General features: G+C 37.1%; 1 protein-coding gene across 5 annotated transcripts in view; it reads right to left on the reverse strand.

The window, feature by feature from the left end:
• LOC149198983 (splicing factor U2af small subunit B-like) overlaps positions 1-25,925 on the reverse strand; it is a 38,677-nt gene extending 12,752 nt beyond the window's left edge. For 2 of the 5 annotated variants that reach the window (XR_016253750.1, XM_089402240.1), the window contains exons 1-4: positions 25,693-25,920; positions 13,007-13,298; positions 11,904-11,990; positions 11,719-11,800 (exon numbers count right to left, since the gene is read on the reverse strand). Coding sequence is in view for 3 of the 5 variants with exons in the window: in XM_089402240.1 (XP_089258366.1) it covers positions 11,719-11,800; positions 11,904-11,990; positions 13,007-13,243 (406 nt within the window). In the remaining 2 variants the exon portion in view is untranslated. Of the gene's footprint in view, positions 1-11,718; positions 11,801-11,903; positions 11,991-13,006; positions 13,299-25,692 lie in introns of all 5 variants that reach the window. The other 3 variants (XR_016253749.1, XM_089402241.1, XM_089402239.1) reach the window with 3 other exon arrangements.
• Between the last annotated feature and the right edge of the window lie 808 nt (positions 25,926-26,733).

The following is a 26,733-nucleotide window of genomic DNA, read 5'->3' on the forward strand; positions in this document are numbered from 1 at the left end:
TACTCTTGAAGGTGGTTTGAAGGAAGTGTTTGTCCTGACAGCTTGAAGGAAGACCTATTTCTAATAATTCAAGTTGAAGGAAGTGCATAATCTAACGGTTCAAGTTGAAGGAAGCACCAAATTAATAATGCAATAGTAAGGGGTAATTGTACAAAGGTAAAGAATTGAATAGATAACCAGAGTGAATCGTTGCAAAGCAAATTTAGAATCACAAAGTAAACCTTTGAAGAATATGATTGTAGAGCAAAGTTCAATGACACAGAGTGGATCCTTAAAGTAATAGTTTATAAAATAGACAACAAAGGGAATTGGTGTCTCCTCCAGGTTGGTGCCTACAAAGCAGTTGTGGGGATTGGTGCTCCTATAGGTTGGTACCTACAAAGAACTCTCATTTAAAGAAGAATTATGGTTTTCTCCCGAAAGGGTTTCCACGTATATCTTGTGTTTCACATTCCGTTTATGAGATTGATGTTTTATAGTCTAATTGTTTAAATAAGTAAAAATTAGTTTTATGGTGCTTGAATGTTTAAACAAGTAAAAATTGTATTATATTGACCCCCCCCCTCCGTCACCCTTCTCAATATAATTGCGAGTCCAATATTCTATTTTCGAACCAATGCTCAACACTTTTTAGAGTTTTCAATTTTGCTTATTTTTCTTGGATTAGCAGTTCAAAACAATCACCTTAATTGAACAATTTGCTTTAACAAGGCATTGTCACATGGATAAATCTCATCCTTCTAATCACTTGGTAAAGCAAACTAGAACTTTGACTCAAATAACACCAACACTTACAGTTGGTGAAAATCATGCATTTGGTGGTAAATTGTACTACATGCGACAATCAAGTGAACCATCTTCACATTTCATTTTGCAATGATTTCAAGGTAGTAGATTCATTTATGGTTTTAACTCCAAAAGTCAATTTGTGCTAATTTCCACATCCACTCTTTCTATAATGTATTTAGCTCAAATAGGTCTACAAGGATTACCCCCTAGGTTAGGATAGTGAGTTTTTTCCTTAGTCTGAAGTGTGGGGCAAGGCTATTGAGGTGGCAGTGGTTAGCTTACTTCTTGTAGCCTTAGGATCTCCTATAGAGGTTAGGACTTTTCCTTCTAGGGTAGAGTTTGAGAGCTAACGCCTTCCAAAAGTGACTTGGGGTCCAATGGTTAATGTCAAAATAATGAATGTCTGCATTCCAAGATTTGAAGAAACATGCATGGGTTGTCTAACTATGCCTATGTTGTACATAGGAAAACCATTCGCACCGCATCTTTAAATATTCATCACAGTACATTCTCAATATTTGGACCATTGTTTGATTCAATATTCCAATTCATTCATCCATAGGCAAGTGAGATGTTGTGCTTTTTGATTGGGTTTTTGTGAGTAACCAAAATAATCCATGTTGAAAATGTTAGCAAGGGAAGGTCTTATTTGGCTCATGTCTTAGCCAGAAAAAACCAAGTTTGTCTTTCCTTTGACAATGGACAAGTTCACGGAGTTGGAGGACTAGTTATGAGGATCCTTCCTTCAGTTTGACTATAGATTGATTGGCATTTATAAATTTGGATAAGATGAGTTGGAAGCTTCAGTTTCTAATTGAGGCAGGGACGAGTTAGAGCCAAGTTAGCAAGTCAAGAAAGTCAAGTTAGAGACAAGTTAAACTCAATTAACAAGTCAATCACAACTGGTGTTCTAAATTTGTACTCGCCAATTTTAGCATATATCGAACCTATAAAGGAAGGACAAAGGCACAAATTTATTTATTCTTGTATGCAAAAAGTTGTGTGTGTGAGAGCATCTTGTTAAGGGTGTGCAATTTGGAGCAACCAATACGTGGTGATAGAAAGACTAATTGTTGCCAAATTTGCACTAGGATTCAGTGGTTTTTTCCTAAATAATAGGGGCCAAGACTGCACTAGGAAATACGAGATCTCCTACGCAAGGGAAAAGGGCCAAACAGGTTGTAGACAAGTAAGAGCAAGGGTTGATAGGTAGCAAGGTGTGTCCAGCTAGTGTAGCATCTCGGGGTCACTATTTACCTTTAAGAAATTTAATTATTCATAAAATTCTACAGCAAGACGTGGGTTTTCCCAATCGAGTTTCCCCAGAAAAATTTTGTTTTTTGTGTGATTGTGCTCTTTACCTCTGCGTTTTCTTTTGCTGCTTATCTAGTGTTGAGAAATTTTGTGTCTTGGTGTAAAGAAATTAGTTTCAAATTGTTCATCATAGCAGTTGCAGATTTTCGTGCAAATCAACATGGTATCAGAGCAAAGATCCACATAAAGACCAACACACAGAGATGAGTTTGAAGCAAGCAGTTTAGTTAGGTTTTGGTCTAGGAAGATACCATTGTTCTGAGTGTTTATTACCTTTGTTATGACAATCAAGGAAGCAACCTAAGAGAGACTTGTAACACCTCAAATCCAAGACAAGTAGAGGGTCGAGAATTATGTGTTTCATGGAGCAAGGTCGAGTAACAGGAGTATTGGTATTGGTAGTATAGATTGAATACCCAAGTTATCTCAGGCAAGAGCGAGGACTCGGGAGGATACATGTTTGTGAGACAAAGTTAAGGGTTGTCACGACTCACAATATACTTCAGGTCTGAAGATTGGACACAGAGTTTGAGAAGTATATCTACAGCAAACTGAGGCTAGAAGGTATTTTGATGTCATGTTTTAGGAAAAGATTGCTAGTAGAATAAGTTTGTCCTAAAGGGTTTTTAGGGCAGCAGTTTGTCCTAAAGGGTTTTTAGGGCAGCAGTTTGTCCTAGTAGTAGCACAAACAATTGTAATTTTGCTCAAGGCGGCAGAGCGCAAGGAGAAGTGCAAGGAACCTAAGGTGTCTCGAGCAAAGACGAGGAAGTCTGTCGCAAATCCAAGTTGCTTGAACCAAGGAAGGTTATCCCTTTGCAGCAGAATTTTGAAGGCACAGATCAAAGTTTGAAGAACAAAGCACAGCAATTCCTGGATAGCAGTATGGCATTCCTAGGGCTAAAGGTTAGATCTCATTTTAGAGGATCAAATTTTTGTGCATGGAAGGAGTGAATCACAATAGTGTTGGAAGATAATCAATGTTCCACCAAGACTCCGGTGCGGGGAGACGCGGGTGCGGGGAGATGCACAAGGGGGACGTGTGGGAGTACCCTCAAATTTTAGGGAAATTTCGGGGGTGCGGGGAGTCGTCGAGGTGTATATATATATAATTCAAGTTCATATTCATTGTTCACTGTTCAATAATGAAAGCATAAAAATATTAAATAGACAATTGAAATTCTAATCATTGATCCATCCTCATCATTCATTTTGATACATACATCATTCATATGACATACTCAAGTGACAAGTCTCATTATTGAATTAATTATTATTCATACATACCATGAGATTCGAAAAACAAAAATAAAAATCAATAATAAAATATTCAAATACATTGATCAATATCATTCATCATTCAATGGTTCATCATTCTACAATCTACATTGATTTAAAAACTAAATTCATCATCCATCATTCTAGAATCTAAATTGAAAGCAAAACATACTAGTATATTTTCAAAGTTTGAACACTAAATCTATATAACTCAAAGTTTCAAAGTTCAAACTCAAAAATAGTTAAGAGTGAAATGGAAATGACTTTGGGTTGAAATGAAATGAGCTTTTAACTTTAAGGTTTAGGCTTTTAAGTTTTAGTTATTTAGTTTTAATTTTATTTTTTTTAGACTTTTAAGTTTTAGTTATTTAGTTTAAAAAAAATAAAATTTAATGGTTTTGAGTTTTGAATTTTTTATTTTGAATTTTGAATTTTTAAGTCTTATTAGACAAATTTAAAGGGGGACGCCCAGGCGCACCCTTTTTGGGGAGTCTAGACTCCCATACTGAAGGGGGACGCCCAGAAGCACCCTTTTTGGGGAGTCTTGGGGAGTCTAGACTCCCACACTGGGGAAACGCACCCCCTTGCGTCTCCCCAAGACTCCCCAAAAAGGGTGCGTGGGGAAACGCACCCCCAAGAGACTCCCCGTCCCGGGTGCGTGGGGTGCGAGAACACGACCCTGGGGGACGCGTCCCCGTGGAACACTGAAGATAATGGGATGGGAGAGTTTATCAAGAATGTTATACAGCGAGCTCAAGATACCCAACAATTGGCCCAACATACTAAAAGTATGACACCAAGGCGAAGAGGATCATTCTAAAAGGGATCAGAGACCATATTATTCCTCATCTCTATGAGAAGACAACATGAGATGTTCAAAGAGATCTTCGATTTGTTTCAGGGTACCAGTGATGCCAGGAAGCTTGCTCTCAAGGAGAAAGCTAAGAAGTATCTGGATGGCCAAAGATGAGCCCAGCATCTCATATCCTTCAAAGTTCACTCGAGTTCGGGATGAGCTAGGTGGTGTAGGTGAGATAGTAGCATAATAAGACCTCGTAGGTCTTGCGCTTTTAGGACTCCATAAGTCTTGGTATGGCTTCCAAGATGCAGTAAGTGGTCGAGAAAATTTCCCTAGTTGGGAAAGGTTAGGAGTGATTGTATTCAAGAAGAAATATGGAGAGTGACTAGAGATGGTAGATCAACGAAGACAGAGGATGATGAGAAATTTGCCTTGGCAGGCAAAGCCAGGCAGGCAAATTAGTAGAGCCAAGGGCAAGAAGAGCCAAGGAGAGGTCGAGTCTAGTCAAAAGTGCGAGAAGAAGAAGGATTTGAGCCAAGATCAAATGCTTCCATTTTCATGACTTGGGACACTATGCCACTAAGTGTCCTAATCGGAAGGAGGAGTCCAAGAAGGATCACGTAGATGCATCAACAGAGGTAGATGCATTTTCTACCCAATTCGAGAAATATTTCTCATTGATTGCTTGCATGGACAGCTCAACAAACAGCAGTGTATGGTATATTGATTCAAGAGAATCCTTCCACATGACCAAGAACAAGAAGTATTTCAACCATCTTAAGGAGAAGGACATGCAGCTTCAGATCAAGCTAGGAGATGATGGATGTGTGCAACTAGAGGAGTTGGTACTGTCAGTTTCCAAAGGGATTCAGGTAGCATAACTATGTTCTCGAATTAAAACATAATCTTGTTTCGATAGCTACCCTTGAGGACAAGGGTTATGATGTTATCTTCAGCAAAGGTAAGGCTTACCTCCAATTAGCTTCTAGATGTAAGAAGCAGATAAGTGTAAGGAAGAAGAATTTGTACTTACTCCAGGTTGAGACAGGTGCAGTCTTAAGCAACAAGGTAAGAATCTCTTAGAGTACAGAAGTGATGGTTGAGTGAGAGCGAGATAGAGCTCTCAAGATGGAGTCTCAACCAGTATCTCAATTAGAGTCTCAACTAGTTGGAAATTGGATCGACCAGCAAGATGATGAGGAGCAAAGTCCAGGGCGAGTGGAGGCAGCCACTTAGTAAGTAACTCCTAGTATAAGGAGAGTTCGAACCAAGTGGGTAGAAGATTTGTTTAAGGGAGATCAGGAGAAAGTTGGATCTTCCAATATCACCTTCAACCAAAGGAAGCAGCCACAGAGGTACACAGGGTACATGCCACTTATGACTAAGGTGGTAGACTCACAGAGCATGGAAAGAAAAAATAGGTCTTCAGATCAGATTTCACAGAAGAAAGCACGAAAGTCTTCTAGTTCAAAGGGAGCAACTGCAGCAACAGAGAATGTGGTAGTGTTGAAGACAAATCCATGTCGACAAGTTTCTTCTAGAAGCACCTTCCTTACTAAGAGGGAGTGTTGAAAATGGTAGTGAGGGAAGGTCTTCTTTGGATCATGCCTTAGCTAGAACGACTAAGTTTGTCTTTCCTTTAACAATGGGCAGGTTCATGCAGTTGAAGAGTTCATGCGTATAGTTGGAGGACCTACTTATGAGGGTTCTTCCTTTAGTTTGACTACAAACCGATTGGCATTTATAAATTTAGATCAAATGAGTTGAAAGCTTCAATTTCTAATTGAGGCTAGGACGAGTTAGAGACAAGTTGACAAGTCAAACAAGTCAAGTTAGAGACTAGTTAGAGACAAGTTAAACTCAGTTAACAAAGTCAATCACAATGCTTATTCTAAATTTTTACTCGCCAATTTTAGCATGGATTCAACCTATAAAGGAAGGACAAAGGCACAGATTTATTCATTCTTGTATGCACAAGGTTGTGTGTGTGAGAGCATCTTGAGGGTACGTACTTTTGAGTAGCCAATAAATTGTGATAAGAGACTTCTTGCTGCTAGATTTGCGCTATGATTTAGGAGGTTTTTCCCAGGAAATAGGAGATTGTAATGTTCCCAGGATATTAATTTCCCAAGGGTCAAAATAGCCTATTGATCCTCGTATGCTATAGTCCTTCATAAAGGGGGGGAAATCCAAAATACTCAATGTCTGGGTGAGTTTAGGGCAGTTGGGCAAACAAACCCAAAATTAAGGCTTGGAGTAAAGTTTACTCAATTAATTAAAGAGAAGAGACCCCTCTAGGAAATTTATAAATATAAGAGAGTCGAATTCATTTTGGATCATCATTGTGGATCTATTGGTCTCTATTTTCTTGAGCCTGGGGCTCTGAGGATTTTAAGACCCCTTTCTCCTTATCAATTTCAGTAGTGAAAGACTCCACCCTAGTTGACACCATTCCATCTTTCTCTTTGTTCTGACAGGAATACTATTTGGAAGGGTAGCGAAATTATGTTGGGTTTGATCTCTTATTTTGGCACAGGAACATCATCTAAGCGACAGCAAGGTTTTCTTTTATTACTTGAATTGGGTTTCTCTTCATCTTGAGCAACAAAGCCTTTTCTTCACCTTGAAGTAAGTCGAACTCTTCTCTAGTCTAGAATATGGGCAAAACTTTAATCCTATGACCAGGTCATTAACCCTACATTAGACAGGTTTTATGAGGCTATGCGCATTACAAGACAGGACGTCATACGAAAAACTACAGAGCTATGCGAGTTTCAGGAACCTGAGGAATTACAAATTACAATGGCCTGAGGAGATGTGAAGTGTTTTGAGACAGAAGCGAGGGTCCAACACAGAAAGGCTAGGGTTCTTGTAACTACCTGCGCTCTGTGGAGCCGAAATTCTAAATACGCCTGTGGAAGGAACCTTCTAAAGGATTCAGTTGACCCCAGCATATTAAACTAGCCAATCCAAGCATCTTGTAGCAATTGATCTATGGTTTTTGTAGCAGACTTGGGTCCTGCAATACATTTGGATTCTATAGTAGAGAAGACAGCCTTTTGTGGTGGCAAATGTGTGGAGATTGGGGTAAATCTGCGAATGGAAATTAGTGCAGTCCCGAGGCAAACTCAGATCTTTCAATTAAGTAGACAGAGATCCGCAAAGGTTTTAACAAATTATGTAGAAGGTGAATATGTGGTTAAGGTGTTGAATAAAGATTATATTATAACCTGATATCTTATTATTGTTTTGTTTTGCAAAACAATACATTGCACTGTTGGGATTCATTGTTGTAGAAAATTATGGAGTGATGTAGCCCAACCCAGTGTTCAAGTTTTTGCTTGGTTTAATGCCCAAACCCATCATGATATTTATATCAGATTTGCACTTACTTCAAACAAAAGGGCTATTATACCACATTCACTTTTCAGCTAATACAAGATAAAATAAGCAAATACACACAATAAATTTTATACACTTATTTTTGGTCAACTGACCCTGCAAAACCCCACAAGAGGAAAATAAGTCTTCAAGGAGAATTTTATTTTGCTTCTTTCGAAAATTCTTACAACAAAAACACAAGAGATTCAACTTATCTCTTCCCTTGAAGAAGCATTTATGTAGTCTTCTTTCACTGAGTTTTTGGACTGATATTTTGCCCCCACAGTCTGCTCTCCTTCAGTTAGATTTTTAGCCTCTTTCACTGCTCCTTCAGTGCTGGAAATGACCCACGGAACAGCCAATATTCTGCTCGGGAAAACAAGTTTGAACAGTAGGTAATACTCACTGTATCTCCTTCCTTAACCACAAACTGAAACCAATCAAAAACCTGTCCCAAGAAACTTGCTGAATGTATTCAAAACAGGCCCAAAATTTTAGGGACTCAGCTCTAGAAACTCAGGATTCAAGTGCCGACTGAAGGAGAGTTTCTTTGCTGCCTGAACACTGTGATTCAAGCTCCTTAGCTTAAACTCAGCCTTCAAGGAACTCGAACTGCTGGAGATGATCCTTTGTTCTCTGTTGTAAGTTTTCTTCACAAAGTTCCCTTTCTTTTCTTGCTCTCCTCTCCTCAATAGCTTTTCATGAGAATGAATGAGCTCTATTCTCCTTTTCCTCCTTTCTGTCTTCTCAATAAGACGAGAAACCTAACACTTAGGTCTAATGGCTGAGATTAAATTTCAGCTCATTAGATTAAGAGTGGAGATCATTTCAACTTGACCCCCTTTTTAATGTGGTCCCCCTTTTATTAATGAGCCTCCCTAGTACTTTTTAATTTTTAGTACCATGGACACTTTTTTCTTCATAAAGTAACTTTTAGAATATAAAAGTCACTTTAATAATATAAAGTGTATTTTCTGTATTCAGGCTTCTGTGATCCATAATGAATTAAGCAGAGTCTTTCTGTAGAAATCACATAAGAGAAATTTTTGGCCAACACATTTTGAACCAACAAGAGTGGTTCATCATCAGGGTTCGAAACGCATCAGCCAAAAATTTCTCTTATGTGATTTCTACCGAAAGACTTTACTTAACATAAGTGACTTTAATAACTTAATTAATTAAACTCATAATGTCACTCAGACAAAAGGTGATTAATGTCTCTCACTAGGCCAAAAGGAGAAATGCCTAGGAAACACCTCCTTGGTACCCTTATTTTCAACAATTGTTTGGTTGATTGATCATAGTCTTGCGACCGTACTCCCCAGGCGGAGTGTTTCACCCGTTAGCTGGGCCCCTGATCCTAATCCTACCTAGTAGGCAGGCAGACCAAGGACAAACACTCATCGCTTACGGCATGGACTACCAGGGTATCTGATCCTGTTTGCTCCCCATGCTTTCGCACCCCAGCGTCAGTGGGGACCAAGCTTCTTTAATCTGTTCAGTTTATTCATATTGCATCATTAAATAAGTGTTGTTCATTAAAGAAGTACTCAATTGTATTGAATTAACTGTGTGGGGGAAATAACTTTACAAAACCCTAGTGCTCAAATTACCCTAGGCCACTACAGAGATCTCCTGCGCAAGGGAAAAGGGCCAAGCAGGCTGCAAGCAAGTAGGAGCAGGGGCTGATAGGTCAAAGGGTGTGTGCAGCTAGTGTAGCAGAGAGAACAAGTGTGTTCTCAGGGTCATTATTTGCCTTGTAAGAAAAAGTGGGTTTTACCAGTTGGGTTTCCCAAGAAAATTTGTGTCATTTGTGTCACTGTGTTCTTTATCTCTGAGTTTTATTCCAATGCTTATCTAGTGTTGAGAAAATTTGTGTCCTGATGAAAAGAAACTAGTTTCAGATTGTTCATCATAGTTGTTGAAATATTTTCGTGGAAATTCAACAATCAATTCTAAACATCATACGGGATTCATGTCACATATAATGTCGGATTTTCAAGTACCAAAACATGCTTGAACAACAGGTATGCAGACTGTTGTCTTTTTATGGACCCTTTTATATGGTATAATAACTGCCATCTTGATGCACCTAACTATTTTAACCAGTATAATCATTCAGTTTCAAGGTAGCTGACAAAACCTCCATTATCTGTTTGTTGGCTATGTCACACGGTTCGAGTTCGACAACGATTAAGTTCTATTCGAATTCGAATTTTCCGATCACGTTCGAATGAGGTTCGGCATTAAGTTCGACTATACATATTTTTCAATATATATATATATATATATATATATATACAAAATATTCTATATAAATAACAATTATATTTTCTCAAAGTCTCTCAATCTCAATAAATGTCACAGGTTGCCCAAATTTCCGGGTGGTCGTTTGCAAGCACACCATGCTATAGACTAAGATATTATATTTATAAGAAATTATTAAAATTAAATTAATAATGGAGGCCTATGCTAGGCACTAAAGTTGTTAAAACAAAGATAACGATAAAACATGCACATATTAGTTAATATATGGTCTTGTTCTGATCCCCAATTTAATAAATTTATAAGTTATAACCATGATATTTTAATAAGGTTGCTATTATTTTAATAATGGACGGTTATATAAGAGATTTTTTTTTTAAGTATCAATAATTTAGGTAGCACTATTTACTTTAGAATATATGTTTTGATATTTCTCATTTATAACATGTGAATTATTTTTGCAACTGATATCTCAAAATGAATTAGGTTACACTAAACGAATTTTGAAGTTCGTTTATAGAGAAGATTTTAATCTAAAAAAACTAGAGAAAATAAAATTTCCCACCAACTCATGGTTCACTTTATGCGTATTAGATAATGAAATTATCTCAAAGTGATCTAACTCATTGAAGTATCCTTTAAAAAAGGTGAAAGACATTTTTTCATGATGAACATTCCCCAGTCAAAAGGAATGTTAAAATTTATGCTTTACATCTTTTACATCCATTACCTTCTGCATAAGTGAGACATTTCGCATATGACATAGTGAGATGTTGTTGCGAGTGACGATAGCCACTCTAAAAAAATGCTCCAGCCTGAGGACCAGGAGGTACAAAATACTAACATAAATTTGAAAATACTTACAAAATATCTGAGGTTTCTCAGTCGACTTATAATATTTATTGTATTAGATAATTAGACATCCTAATAAAGTTAGAAAAATAATAATAGAAAATTCAAGTTCTTCTCTAACACTGGTGCCGCGGTGCATCGGTGGTCTGCGACTGCTCAAGCGGCAAGCCTCGGCCCTCAGGCTCACACTGCGTGCCCACTGCCTCAGGCCTGCACGTCTGCAAAGTGCAAACTGCACAGCGCTATCAAGTTATCAACTGAGAACTCTACAAACAAACGCTCAGCCTCAAATTCCAATCAATACTCCCTTCCCGACAGTGTGTGCCAAAACAGTAGCCAGCCATTGTTTATAAAGAATTATTTGGCGGGAAGAGTTGCTAAAAAGCGGTATGCGGCCCCTGGTTTTTCTTCTAAAACCGTCAAGAAAACCGTCGAACCTCAAAAAATTCGTTTAAGTTCGCGATTAGGTTCGTTTAGGTTTAGATTAGGTTCGTTGAAGTTCGATGAGGTTCGGGTTCGACTTTCAGGTTCGGCAAACCTGAACGAACTTCAAAAAAAATTTACAGGTTTGCCGAACCCTGTGACATAGTTTGTTGGCATCAACACATCACACAATGTACAACTTGAACATACATTTCTACATCTTGCTCCATTTTGGACCATATGAAGTGCCTTTGTAATGCAATTGGTGTTGTTTACACTCAAATTGATCAATTCTAACTGTGAAGATTGACATTCAAAGAGTGTTAAGCTTGTACGAGTCCCCTCTTGATGATACCCTTTATTTTCTTCTATTCAAATCCTAGTTGACTTAACAACAAACCAACATGTCATTTAAGTCTTCGGTGGTTGATGTTCTTCCCAACTATGTTCTTCCAAATTCTAGAGCCATTACTAATATTGATGCCGCCATGCCATCTTGAAGCAACCACATAAGGATCATAAGATCAACATAAATAGGCTGAACAGACTAGTATATGATAGCACTCTAAAATTCTATATCAAGGAATATAATCAGTAATACAAGGCATAAAGTTCATTACCAGCATAAAATCTACCAGTCAAAGCCTGCAATGCAGCAGCAGCATGTTCTTCCTCCCTGAACTGTACATAAACATTGCCAACCTGTAATAGAGGAGAAATATTAGGCAAAAAGGATAAATCAGAGTTAAAGACCAAACTATATTCATAAATAAATAATCATGATATAATTGATTATAACAGTCACCATATGATCAGCCAAGTTGTCACAAACATTCAAGCTTTCTATTGCTCCATACTTGCCGAGCTCTTCAAATAAATCTTCATAGAAATCCTGCATTCAATCAATACATAAATATAACTCAGTGCTGACAAACCTGAGGCATCTTTAGGAACATCATTAGTAATCTTTAAGTCATAAACATTCCATTTAGTATATGCATAAAGTTGGGTTTGGCTTGATAAACAAAATATTTTGAATAAATAAAACTAGAAACAATGCATATCTTTAAAGTTTCAGGTTATGCAAAAGAAAGCACCCAAAACAGTTTTCAGACAGCTCCAACCACGAGAAATATTTCCAGTCTACAAGCTGTAAATATAAACAGTGACTAATAATTGCCACTTGCTCCTTCAAATCATTGTCAAAGGACAACAAGGAAGATAGCACCACTACAGGAAAAAATAAGTTTTGGCACTAGAAAACAATTTTATCCAGCTTTTAAATGAAAACATGAACTTTGATTATGCCCTTGGTACTGCATAGGCTGTTATCTGCAATATGGATATTCTGTATGTTTATTGGCCCCTTTCTTGCTTTTGTATGTTTTTTGCTAGTTCAACTTCATATGCCTTTTTTGACTCAATGGTGGTGCCCGGTGTCATACGCCAACCTTTCTTTCTAAAATGCTATATGTAGAATGACACCCTTTATTTTGTAAGAAGTGTAGTATGTACATATTGTTATAATTCTTGAAATAAATAAGTATTGGCACTAGAAAACAATTTTATCCAGCTTTTAAATGAAAACATGAACTTTAATTATGCCCTTGGTACTGCATAGGCTGTTATCTGCAATATGGATATTTTGTATGTTTATTGGCCCCTTTCTTGCTTTTGTAAGTTTTTTGCTAGTTCAACTTCATATGCCTTTTTTGACTCAATGGTGGTGCCCGGTGTCATACGCCAACCTTTCTTTCTAAAATGCTATATGTAGAATGACACCCTTTCTTTTGTAAGAAGTGTAGTATGTACATATTGTTATAATTCTTGAAATATTATAAGAAGCATTGCTATTAAAAATGGAAAATTAAAAACAAAGTTACAGAATTCAACTTAATAGATCTCTACCTCAAAGTGTTCCTGGATCTTTCGAGGGTCCAGAGCATGACCTTGAGGATCCATCCCTGGAGTAATCATATCTGGCCTTTGATACATGTTAGATAGAAGAAGTGTAGGGCTGATACTAGGCCTTGTGTGAAGTCGTGAACAGCGATCCCCATGCCTGCAAACCCCAATTTTGAAGTAGAAAGGGCAATTTACTCTATCTTTCTCAGTACCAAAGATTGAAGCTAAATGTTCTGCCATGGCTTCAAATAGCTACTAGATTCAGACTTTCACAGATTATCAGCACTTCCACAACCTGAAGAAAACACTTTACCATCAGAAAAGAAATATATTCTGTACATGAGAAAAAAAAGCATATGGTTGTATGGTAATACATTGGAAACATGTGCTCTAGCAAAAATAATATTTGAGTTTACGATTTTGTATGATAACTCCAGCTAATAGCCTCGTCCCTTCATGCTAGATCTTAGACATATCAGAAGGGTTCTTTCATGTGAACCATAACTTTCTATATAGTAAATACATTACCTTAAAAATATATTGCCATAAAACAAAGGCATGGCTTGGCGTTTAGTAATTTAGTTTGACTTTAAAAAATCCTGTGGAACAGAATACTTCTCAAAAACTAAGAATTTAACATTGAGTGTCAAACAATCCTGATTTGTAGACTCCCTCATCATCACAATACAAATCACATCTTAGGTTAAAGTTTAAACCATGAATTATAGCAATAGATGACTGAAATTTTAAGATCATGGTAATTGTATTGCCATAGATCATGAACTTTTTATTGAGAACATTACCACATATGTCAACATTTAAACATTGAACAGCATCTTTTAATGATATAAAACATTTCAATCTTGATATGTACTACCAAGTGAATCTCACTGTGTTTACAATACTCAATATTTTTTAGGAGATTGGGCATTTTTAACTCGACCCATGCTCTCTGTTTTTAAACTAGGCCGATTCAACTGGTTGGAACTCCCTTCCGGTCTGACTCAGCCCTTAACTTGGATCGGGGACCAGACCATTCCGACTGGCCGAGTCTAACTTGAACCGAACCTCAGATTGGGTAATGGAGATTCAACCAATAGAGTTTGACCCTGACAAGGATATTGATCTTGATGTTAATATGGATTTGGATGCATTAGGGACTGATCATTTAGATGCAGATCCACTGTTACCAACCCCAAGTCCTCCAGCTGCATGCATTTCCTCTACTCAGACGTCACGCAAGTGCATAGCTTGTCTATCTCAGTGTGCAGCAAGTGCTAGTGCTACTACTTCTACAGTTGTAGTTGGAGATCTTGATGAAGAGGAGGAGCAATGGGTTTCCCTCTCTGACTCCGATTTAGAGTATGAGCCAGATGATGTTGCCATGTCTAGCAGTAGTGATCATTGATCATGTTGATCAATGAGATAGTATTCTGTATTAGTGACTTGTAGTCCTGCAGTTGTATTGTTTTGTTGTAGAGGCCATTTACAGCCTCCTTGGTTATGTGTTTTTGTTCTGATCTCCATATATTACATGTATTGGACAGTGCACGGGGTGTCATTTTGATAATAATAGATATATTCATAAGCACACTTTGATAAAAATATTTGTATAAAAAAAGATAATTATTAATGTCCAACAAATGACCACAAAAGTAGATCAATTGTATTTGTTTTTTGCCCAAGTATTATTAACTTATAACAGAATTCCCTTAATTTTCTCTTTGTCAGACTTAACTTTATGGCAAATTTCATCATTATGTTTTGCAATAGCATACGTTCTTCGAAACAATTTACAGGGTGCTTCTGGAGCCACAAAGGAAAACCCAGTCCATTCAAATTTCTCGACTTTTTCAAGGATGAGACTTTGAAACAAATATTGTGCACCCGAGGTTCAACCCTTAGCAGAGCTGATATGCAAAACAAGGTAATGTATGGCGCCCCTATCACCAGATTTTCTGCTTCCCACGGAAGGTGATCAACCCAAAATTTTGAGAGGAACGTCTCTCCAATAGGAAAAGAGTCACTAACTCCTTGAAACATATTTCCATAGACTATAGTCTATCATATATCAAGTGCTTACCAAAATTACATGGTATGCCATTATCCCAAAGATGTTGGAAGAAGTTCCAGTCATAATGACAGATAAAAGATATGATAATGAATACTAGATTTTGCAAACATGACAAATTATAAAACATTTTATGCATTAGCAATCAGAGTTGCACTTATCGCGTGATTATCAAAATTATCAAACTCCAAAACCAGCCTCAGGAATAATATCAACAATATATATCATGATAATTTCCCCTTTTTAAATTATCACAATACTTTGGAAATCACTGTCCCCATCAATGTTGCCTTATAAACCAACATTCCTGGTAATTTAACCCTCACTTTTAAAAGTGAGATAGGGGATTGAGCTCTAAGAATCAGTGCTATCAGAACCAGTCGGTCCAACCAGTTTGAGGTCAAGCCAGTCTGGTTCAAGGTCTGGAACCGAAAATGGCTGGTTTGGTACCGAACCTTAGGGAAAAATAAAAAACAAACAAACAAAAACAAAAACGAAAACAAATTTTAGTGTGGGACAGCCTGATATTCAAGCTTATGGCCCTATTATTGCTATGCAGTTCATGGTAATATTAAATTTTTAACATATGACTCAAGATATTTGAGAGTGGTTCCGACCTCATTGGATTTCATATATAGAAAGTTGAATTTTAGATTTCACTCAAAATCCAGCAAACTTAACAGTTTTCAGGATTTCGGAATTGCAATGTTTCCATTGGACTTTGTCATGTACAAGGGTATGAAACTAGTATTTAATCAAGAACACCAAGCCCTCTATGCACCTTGATGTTAGTGGCATTGGTTTTCGAACTCCTCTATCATGACCATACTAAATATGTACCCATCACTCGAACAAAATCTTAACTTGACATGCTACGTCATCTTTGTCTTATTTTAATGCTTAGAGGGTGATATTGATGACAAAAATCCCAACATGGGCAATGATTTTGATGATATGTAATGATATGTAGGTATTTTTTGTTGCATGATTCTTTTTGGATGCTAGAGGTCGTCTAGAGCTCTTCTGCTATATGTATAAATTTGTACCGTAAATCCCTCCCAGTTTCAAGTTTGGTTTTCACATCAAGTTTAATGCCCTTCCCATCTTTCATTAAAAGCTGATATGAACTTAAATTTTATTCTCAAAAGAAAACAAAAGAGATCTACTCTACTTTTCACATTTGCTGAGATGTAACACAAACATTCATGAAATTAAGACAATTTTTTAGTCAAGCTGACCCTGGAAAACCCCTAAACGGAAAACCGGTGGGAAAGAGATTTTTATTTCAAACAGAGAAATTATTACAGCAATTAAATTTGACACACAGTCAACTTATCTGCCTGATATCTTGCTCAAAATTCCTTGGGAAATGTACTGACATCTCCTCAGAAATTTCTGCTAACAGCCCCTTGATTTCTGTGCTGAACAAACATAGTTTTTTGTGCCCAAATCTGCTCAGAAAACTGCACCTCAGCCCCCTCAAAATTTCCTTGCTGAGTTTTCTCCTTGAAAAATGCATTCAGCCCCTCAAAACTTGTGTTGGTTTGCAGTTATGACAAACAGCAATTTATGAGATCTGTCCCCCTCGATTTTCACACCAGCTCTCCTTTAAAACCATGCTGCTACTTACAGCAATAAATGTGGCCCTGACAGTTTTTTCCTATGTTGCACGAGTTTCTGGAACTTGGGAACGTTGGGAACTTCGGTACGGGTGTCTGGAACGGCTAGAGGTTTCCCTAAATTTTCCAGGAAACGGCTAATTGGGAGCGGCAATATTATATAATAAAAAAATAATATATATAATCAAAAAAATATAATCAAAAAGACCACTGCCATAGCAAAAAGATATATATGTTTACATATGTTACCAAAAGTGTTGACATATGTCTCCTATTTTACCAAAAAGATATAATATTTACCAATAGGGTGAACCTTTACTAAAATTACATTAATATAAGTTACAGAGGTAAGAAAAAGAATTTGCAGATATTTCTTTAAAAAATTTAGTGATCCATAACAAATTTAAAGGCACTTTTTTACTAGTGTAGTGTAGATACCAATTTTAAGTTTGAAGCCATGTCTTATTATTTTCTTTTGAATTAATCATTGCGTTGTATCCATGAACATATTTGAGTAAAATGTTGGATCGTACATGTAAATGTTTAAGCCATGAGCTCTCCGCCTAAATTTTTAAATGCTGCATTCCCAAACGACTCGAATATATAAAAAACAAAAACAAAAATAAAATATGCTTGATTTGTTTTTTTACCTGAACTTATGAAAACGAAACAAGTAGTTTATTGCTGAAGGGCAGCGCTCCAACTCTCAACACACTTAGCTCTCCGCTCTCAACGCCAAACAACAACTAAAGCTCTCAGTGAAAAGAGGTGTAGCAACCAGCATTTATGGAAAAACTGAAGGGTTTTTTTGGCGCCAAAAACATTCCCACCCATTCATATCCACAGAAACTGGTGGAAAGACGAATAGTGCATCGTCTATCAATAACAAGTGCATATTTCCCTCTCTGATCATACAGTGTGTAACAACAAGTGCGTCTTTCTCTGCCCAGGTCCTTTTCTTTGGGGTTTACAGTATTTTTGACTTACCATATTGTTCGTAATCCACTATACAATTTCATGGGTGAATTCAATTACTAAATTCTGCAATTTCGTGGGTGAATTCAAAGTGAAAATTACTAAATTAGTGAATTCAAGTAGCCAATTTTCGTATCACTATGGCAGTTTCCACCGAAACCATACTGGAATGTTTGGTTCGAAACTCGCTGTCATAGCTAAAAGACCGCTGCCAATTCCAATTTCCACATGGGTCCACATGGGAACGCTGGAGCGTTGCAAATTTAAGTCTGACCAGTTTCGGAAACCGTCCAAAGTTTCTTTTACCGTTCCCACGGAAAACGGAACGTTCCTGTGCAGCTCCAAAGCTCCAGGGAGCGTGGGAACCACCGGAACGGGTTTCCTAGCTCTCAGGAACGGTTCCCGTGCAACATAGGTTTTTTCTAAACTGACCCAGTCTGCCTTGAAATCTACACTCAAGTAGCAGCAATTAATGCACAGAATTTCCTCCTCAAATTTTGTGCCAATCTGCTCAGCCTCTGCCTTGGAATCTGTGCCTGTAGTCTAGCTGTTGTACTGTTGCACTGTCACACGGTTCGAGTTCGAATTCGAGTTCGACAACGATTAAGTTCGATTCGAATTCAAATTTTCCGATCAGGTTCAAATGAGGTTCAGCATTAGGTTCGACTATACATATTTTTCAATATATATATATATACCTATATATGACAAAATATTCTATATAAATAACAATTATATTTTCAATATATTTTCTCAAAGTCTCTCAATCTCAATAAATGTCACAGGTTGCCCAAATTTCCGAGTGGTCGTTTGCAATCAATTTGCAAGCACACCATGCTATAAACTAAGATATGATATTTATAAGAAGTTATTAAAATTAAATTAATAATGGAGGCTTATGCTAGGCACTAAAGTTGTTAAAACAAAGATAACGATAAAACATGCACATATTAGTTAATATATGGTCTTGTTGTGATCCCCAATTTAATAGATTTATAACCATGTTATTTTAATAAGGTTGTTATTATTTTAATAATGGATGGTTATATAAGAGATTTTTTTTAAGGTATCAATAATTTAGGTAGCACTATTTACTTTAGAATATATGTTTTGATATGTCTCATTTATAACATGTGAATTATTTTTGCAACTGATATCTCAAAATGAATTAGGTTACACTAAACGAATTTTGAAGTTCGTTTATAGAGAAGATTTTAATCTAAAAAAACTAGAGAAAATAAAATTTCCCACCAACTCATGCTTCACTTTATGCGTATTAGATAATGAAATTATCTCAAAGTGATCTAACTCATTGAAGTATCCTTTAAAAAAGGTGAAAGACATTTTTTCATGATGAACATTCCCCATTCAAAAGGAATGTTAAAATTTATGCTTTACATCTTTTACATCCATTACCTTCTGCATAAGTGAGACATTTCGCATATGACATAGTGAGATGTCGTTGCGAGTGACGATAGCCACTCTAAACGAAATGCTCCAGCCTGAGGACCAGGAGGTACAAAATACTAACATAAATTTGAAAATACTTACAAAATATCTTAGGTTTCTCAGTCGACTTATAATATTTATTGTATTAGATAATTAGACATCCTAATAAAGTTAGAAAAATAATAATAAGAAATTCAAGTTCTTCTCTAACACTAGTGCCGCGGTGCGTCGGTGGTCTGCGACTGCTCAAGCAGCAAGCCTCGACCCTCACGCTCACACTGCGTGCCCACTGCCTCAGGCCTGCACATCTACAAAGTGCAAACTGCACAACGCTATCAAGTTATCAATTGAGAACTCTACAAACAAACGCTCAGCCTCAAATTTCAATCAATACTCCCTTCCCGACAGTGTGTGCCAAAACGGTAGCCAGCCATCGTTTATAAAGAACTATTTGGCGGGAAGAGTTGCTAAAAAGCAGTATGCGGCCCCTAGTTTTTCTTCTAAAACCATCAAGAAAACCGTCAAACCTCAAATTCGTTTAAGTTCGCGATTAGGTTCGTTTAGGTTCGATTAGGTTCGTTGAGGTTCGATGGAGTTCGGGTTCGACTTGAGGTTCAACTTTCAGGTTCGGCGAACCTGAACGAACTTCAAAAAAATTTTATAGGTTCGCCGAATTTCAAACCTGAAGCTTCAAATTCGCTGAACCCTGTGACATAGCTGCTGCACTCTCCTTTCACCTCTCAGCCTTCTTTGCTCCTTTTCTCCAATCTCACACATGAAGAATGAATCCTTCATAGTGCCTTTTCTCCCTTTTATGTCCTCATAATGAAGAGAAAGACCTATCCCTAAGATTAAAGGCTGAGATTAGATCTTAACCTCTCTTAATCAATGGTGGAGATCTAATCTAACATTGACCCCCTCAAGTCCCCCTTTTCATTAATTGACCCTCCTAGTCACTTTAACAACATAACCTACACTACAGACAGAAGCTAGTCTAGTACTAAAGCAAATGTCTATACTATGTATGGACTTACTGCTATGGAACTGACGGCAAAGGCTACAGCAGCTAGTGTCTCTTGGGGGCACTCTGAAGAAATAACATGTACTTTATGACACACAAAGTAACTTTAAAACATAAAGTAACCAACAAAAGGTCACATGACTTTAATAAATTCATAAAGTCACTTTTTAAATTTATAAATCACTTTATATAGTAATGTGGCTAGAGAATGAAATATGCTTGGTTACCCCTACATGCTAGGCACTGTCAATGCAGAAATACCTCCAAGCTACCATAAACTAACACCATAATACATCATAGCAAAATCTGAACACAAATATGAATATGACTCGGAACAGCAAAAAACACTTGAACAAAAAAAAAAAATACAATGTATACATCTCATAGGTACAAAAATGTCACATATCTTAGAGTGACATAGTAGAGTTATAGTAATATACAGTGCAGTGACAGCTTATTGTTTCAACTTTCTGCGAGTATTCGTAGGAGAATTATATAAGCATATATTAATGAACTAAAACAATAATTCAAATATTCTGCAACTAATCATAGGAGAAATAAAGCTACACTCTACAAGCATGATGACACAGAGTGGCTGTGTGCTACTGCTCACTATTTTCACTATTAAATTCTCGTTTCAATCTAGAATCTAAACAGAACTTATAACCTGAAAGTGCAGGAATTTATTACAATAAGAGTCTGGACTCTGGAGATGAAACACAACAGAAATGAGAGCCTATTATTACAGTAATGGCCACTATTATCTCTTGATAAATCACTTGCATTGAGAAAATTGAGCTTCAAAAACCACAAAGAATTAGAAGAAAATAATTTAATTCGTTGAAATGGCAATAAAATTAACTGGATATTTATAGGTTTTTAAATGGAATTGTGGCTTTTATATCAGTTAGCTTGAAAAAATTTAGCAGTTATTTGGTTTATTTTGGGATTGTAGAGCAGTTTTTTGGGTTTATTTTAGTATTTTTAAGTGGGCTTTTGGGTTTATTGATCAGGCAAACCATACACCCCTAAGACAGATATGGCAGTGTTAACTGTACCATCCACATGCTACCGATTGTAGAGCAGTTTTTTGGGTTTATTTTAGTATTTTTAAGTGGGCTTTTGGGTTTATTGATCAGGCAAACCATACACCCCTAAGACAGATATGGCAGTGTTAACTGTACCATCCACATGCTACCAATTATCCAGTGACTTCCATGCTGCCTGTGAATTTACATACAACACTTGGGCCAATACAGCCAAATCTGCCTTTATGCTGTTGAAAATAATACCAAGGACAGGTGTTACTAATTTACTAGGCATTTATCCCTTTTAGCCTAGTAGACACATTAATGACTTCTGTCTTGGTGACATTTATGAGTTATATTAATGTCATGGGTGGAAGAGATACTTAAAAGTGGTCTACCATGTACTTTTTCTAATATTAAAGGCACTTGTACTTTATAAATTGACTTTATGTGTAATATTACTAAGAGGCTTTTAAGTAATGAGGCAAATGTGTGAGGGGGGTCATTTCAGAAAAATGATCTCAACCACACATCTTGAGATTTGGAGATTAAATCTCAACCATTGAATCCTAGGATTAGGGATTCAATATTTTCTAAAAGACGAAAAGAGAAAAGGGAGGCTCATTCTTCACTTCACACTTGAGAAAGCATGAGAAGAAGAGAAGAGGAGAGGAGAATTTGCAGCAAGAGGGCCTGAGTTTCTAGAAGGAGGCAGCCAGAGGGAGGGGCAATTTCCAAGGAAGAGAAGCACAAAAATCAAGGGAAAGTTGGTGCAGAAATCGAGGCCAACAGAAGCACAAATTTCGAGGGCTATGGCATGCATTTCAAGCATCTGTTCAGCGTGGATTGTCGAGGAGGGTCTCTGCTGTCACCTGGCACAAATTTTGGGGGCATCTTCCGTCACTTCCAGTGCAGATTTCGGGCACAGAAATCGAGACAGCCAGTGCAGAGATCAACGCTGTTTATGCACAAGATTTCAAGGCTGTTTTGGCACAGAAATCAAGGCTGTTGCAGCACAGATTTCAAGGCTAATTTCTGGGCACAAAAATCAAGGAGCTGGGTTAAGGAAAAGTGCAGAAAATCCTGGGCATGAAAATTTGTAAAAATCTGAAAATATGCAGTGAGCACAAATTTCAAAAAATTGCATTTAAAGCTTCAGCTGAAGGGAGATAAGTACTGTGTTTAATTCATGTACTTAGACTAATTTCTCAAGTAATAAAATCCTCCCTTGAAGACCAGTTTACCCCAAAAGGCTGTGGGGTTTTCTCAGGGTCACCTTGACCAAAAATAATTCTCTCATATGCTTGAATGTTTGCCTAAATTTAGCATTAATTTCAGCTGATAGGAAACGTGAAAAATAGTAGAAGTACTCTTTGAATGTTTACAAGTAATGCATTCTGAAATTTATATCAGAATGGCAAAACATGTGGGTTGGGTCAAAATAAACACATGCAAAATTGTAAACTGGTGTTAGGGTGCAGATCATTAATTTTCTAGCAGTTATTTGGCTTATTCTGGGATTTTAGAGCAGTTTATTGGGTTTATTTTATTAGTAATTTTAACTGGGTTTTTGGGTTTATTGATCAGGCAAACCATACACAATTGTATATATAGCCCTAAGGCAGATCTGGCAGTGTTGACAGTACCATCCACATGCTACCAATTATCCAGTGAATTCCATGCTGCCTGTGAATTTACATACAACACTTGGGACAATACAGCCAAATCTGCATTTATGCTATACGCCAGGAAACACCTTGCCCATCACAGCACCCATCATCATTTAGTTTGGAATTTTTTAGCAGTTATTTGGCTTTGGATTTTTGGGTAGTTTTGTTACTTGTAGGTTTATTTTGGAATTTAAGTGGGTTTTGGGGTTTATTGATCAAGCCAACCATACACAATCATATGTATTGTTAATGTTTTGTGGCTGTGGGAGGTAATCCACGCTTGCTTGTTTGATTGCCCCTTTAGATGCTTTACTAAGGTTAACGTTAGGAAAAGTACAATAATTAGAGTAATTAATTATTGTGGACTATTAAGCAAAAGCTCCAAGGATAAACAATAAAAAAAAATTAAGTGACTTAGAGTTAATCGCAGACATTGATCCCAAGAGAGGCTTAGGATCTAATTCTAGACATTGAGATTAGGGTTAGGGATTATTTACTTAGTGAAATGATAAAGTGGATCTAATGGAGAGGTGAAGACACCAGTATACACATTGAGAGAGTGATTTTCTCAAGAGGAGAGCAAGAGGCCCTAGTTGACTGAAGAAGATTGGGGAGAAATTGATAGAGGGGAGATTTCTGGAGAAATTCAAGGGAAGCCGAGCAAAAAGAGAAGGACCGAGCTGAGGGACCGATTTGTTGTGGAGGCCGAGTTATTTCCTTGGGCTGATTTGACAGGTGTGCAGGCCTTACAATTGCTAGAGAGGCCGTCAGCAGGGAGAAAGGGCCCAGATCACTCCAAGGAGGCCGAGGAGGCTGAGTTTGTCTTGGGGCCAATTCCAGTTCAGTGTTTGACTTTCTGGGCAGCAGGTTCCCCTTCAGCTGTTATTTCCCTGAGTGATTTTCTGCAGGTCAAAACCCAATAATTCCCAGATTTAATATAAGTGAAGGAAAAACAATTTGGATCAAATTTCTGCTGTTCTTGTGGCTGATTTCTTGTGATTTTTCTGCTGCATTTTATTTGTGAAGTTGAGAAATGCCAAAGTATTTATTTTCAGTAGTTCAGAATTTTATTTGTGTAATAAAATACCTTTCTGCGTATATATAATTGTTGGTAAAATAAATCAGGCCTGGTATTTAAATTTTAACATGTATAGCCCAAAGACAGATGTGATGATGTTGAATGTACCATCACCATGGTCTCACCAAAGGGGCAGTAGGCCCCACCACTAAGCTGAGAAACAGGTTCAGAATTATAAGGGGGATCCGGGCTAGGGCATAGCTGGCCTTCTGCCCCAACCAAGAATAATAAGCACTTTCCAACCATGAACTTGGTCATATCAGAGAACCCCCAAGCCAGAGCCTAATTTTGGACAATACTCCCCCAGTCACTATATGGGATCCTGCACTGGGTAACATCCTACTCCAGGTAACAACAATGATTCCTTACTTGCAGCTGACATTATTGTTTCTTAGTGCTTATGGTCAGGCAGTTAGCCAAGTGGTTTTGGGACACTGCTGCCTTTGTATTTTCGTCTATTAATTACAGCTCTTTGTATTCAGTTGAGTTTATGTTCCACCAAGTTTCCGGGATGCAGGAACAGGCTAACAATTCCAGGGGATGTGTGGAAGCACCCCTCACATTCTCGGGGACATCAATGTCAATAATATAGGGGACCACCCCCGAAATACTAAAAGATTAGAATTCATATAAATGAAAACTGAAACATTAATGATTTTAAATATTATACATAATAATATTAATAACATTGAACATACATCTATCCATGTAATATAATAAATCATAAATGATACGCGTAATGATGTCACAACATAAAATCGGGTTTCACAAATCATTTATTACCACTATATTTCTCATTATAGTTAGAAAATTCTGAAGATATAGATCTAAGGTCTTAAAAATCTAGGAACCGGTCAAATGACAAATGAGAATGACATTCATTTTATTTTTATTTTTCACCATTTTTTTCACTTAAAACAATGAACTTCCGTCAAAGGAGAGCATGGGAGCATCACATATTTTGACGGGGCACTCCCTACTGCATCCCCCAAAAGTGTACATAGGGACCCTGTATTCCCAGAAAAAGCTACATAGGGACCGGAAGTGTGCAGAGCGCAGTGAGTGTGTCCCCATGTAATATTGTATTTGATAGTTTAGGTTTTTTTGCTAGTGCTGGTAGCTTTTTTAGTTTTCATGGTTTATATTTTTTCACTGGTGCTAGTGGAGGCTTTGTGCTAGTCAAATTAAGGTTTAATTACCCCCCCACCCCCCAACCAAAAGAAAAAAAAAAAAAAAAACAAATCTAGTGCTTTAAGTTGTCGAATGGAATCTGGGAAAAAAATGTGCAGAGAGAAGAAAAGGTACACAAAATTTCCTCTCAGCTAATTAATTACGGGATGCACAAAATAAGAACGTCAAAAACAAAAGTTTTTTTTTAAATTAGAAAGTAAAAATCATGACCATGCCAGATATGAGTGTTAAAAACCCTGGAACTGTCGATTATTGCAAACCAGGTAAAACTAAAAATAGCCTCGATAGCTCAGACCATAACAAGGCTTAATTGGTAGAAAGAAAAAGTTAATAAAACGTACTTAAGTTAATCACTAAACCCTAATGTATACGACTAGAGCAATATGTTAACCGTTTAACTCGTGAAACCCTAAAAACTAGAGCAAATAGAACATGGGTCTTCAAAAATTTAATCGATCTGCTTTGATTCCAGATATAATCAATAGATTTCAAAGGCAAAGAAAGAATCTGTAAATTATCGACATGTTGAAAAATATAAATAAAATACAAAAGCAACTGCAAGTAAAGTGCGAAATTCGCAGATTGACCTGTGATGGAGCCGATTACAGTTGGAATTCCTTCCAACTTGTGGAGTGAGCGGACGGCTTCACAATCTGTGGACTCAAACTTCGTACTGTGTAACCTCCAGTGCCTTCCTTTTTTCTTATTGTCACTCGACACCCGACGTTCGGTTGCGCCAGAAACACAAAGGCGAGATCTCATAAGCACAAACGGGATTTGTTATTTATAACCTAATCCAACGACCGACATCATTTGAAAAACTTGAAGGAGCATGAAAACCCTTCGATCCCTAAAGGGCACGCGAGAGGTACTTGCTATTCAATAGATCATCAGTGAAATTTATTTTTCTCACCCAAGAGGCAACCCATGCACATGTTTGCTACTTTCTTTTCAACTCAATTTTTCTAAAAGAAAATTCGAAATAAAGGTGACAATGTCTCTATTAGGTCTGATTTTCTAGGGATGTTCATCTTTTGGCATTTTTCATCTTTCCTTGAGCAATGTCAACCAAAGCCTAACTTCACCTTTCATCATTATTATAATGCATTGTTGAAAGACCTTCTTGCCCTTATCTTGGGTTGCATTCAAGCTTTATTTAACTCTAGGATTTGATTTCCATTTCTTTGGAAAACTTTAATCCATCTCTCACAATACACTTCCATGCGATGGGATGTTTCATTCTTTAAATAATTGCTCTCAAATGACTTGAACTCATTGAGTTCATGTTACCTCAAGATGCTCTCAAAGTTACATTCTTAGTAGCTTAATTCGTAGTTCCTTGGGTGGTCTAAGCCTAAGCCTAATTTGATCCCTTATCGTCAGCTACTTCTTAAGTAAGGTAAAGTTCATCATTCTTTCACATTTTTATATACAAGTCGATGGTTCATATTTTGCAACTCTTCTAAACATACACATATCATGTCCATTAAGATGGTTTGCTCATCATATAGATGAAATTCATGGCTTCTTTTCTCTTGGTAAATTTCCTCTATCACACTAGGCATTCTATTGACTCCTTGTGCAATCATGATGTCCATCATGTTTTGTGACCTTTACTACTTCATTAC

The sequence above is a fragment of the Pinus tabuliformis genome, chromosome 2_1 (genome assembly GCF_031772625.1).
Source record: "Pinus tabuliformis cultivar Carrire ecotype Pingquan chromosome 2_1, CPIR1, whole genome shotgun sequence".
Taxonomy (NCBI): Eukaryota; Viridiplantae; Streptophyta; class Pinopsida; order Pinales; family Pinaceae; genus Pinus; species Pinus tabuliformis.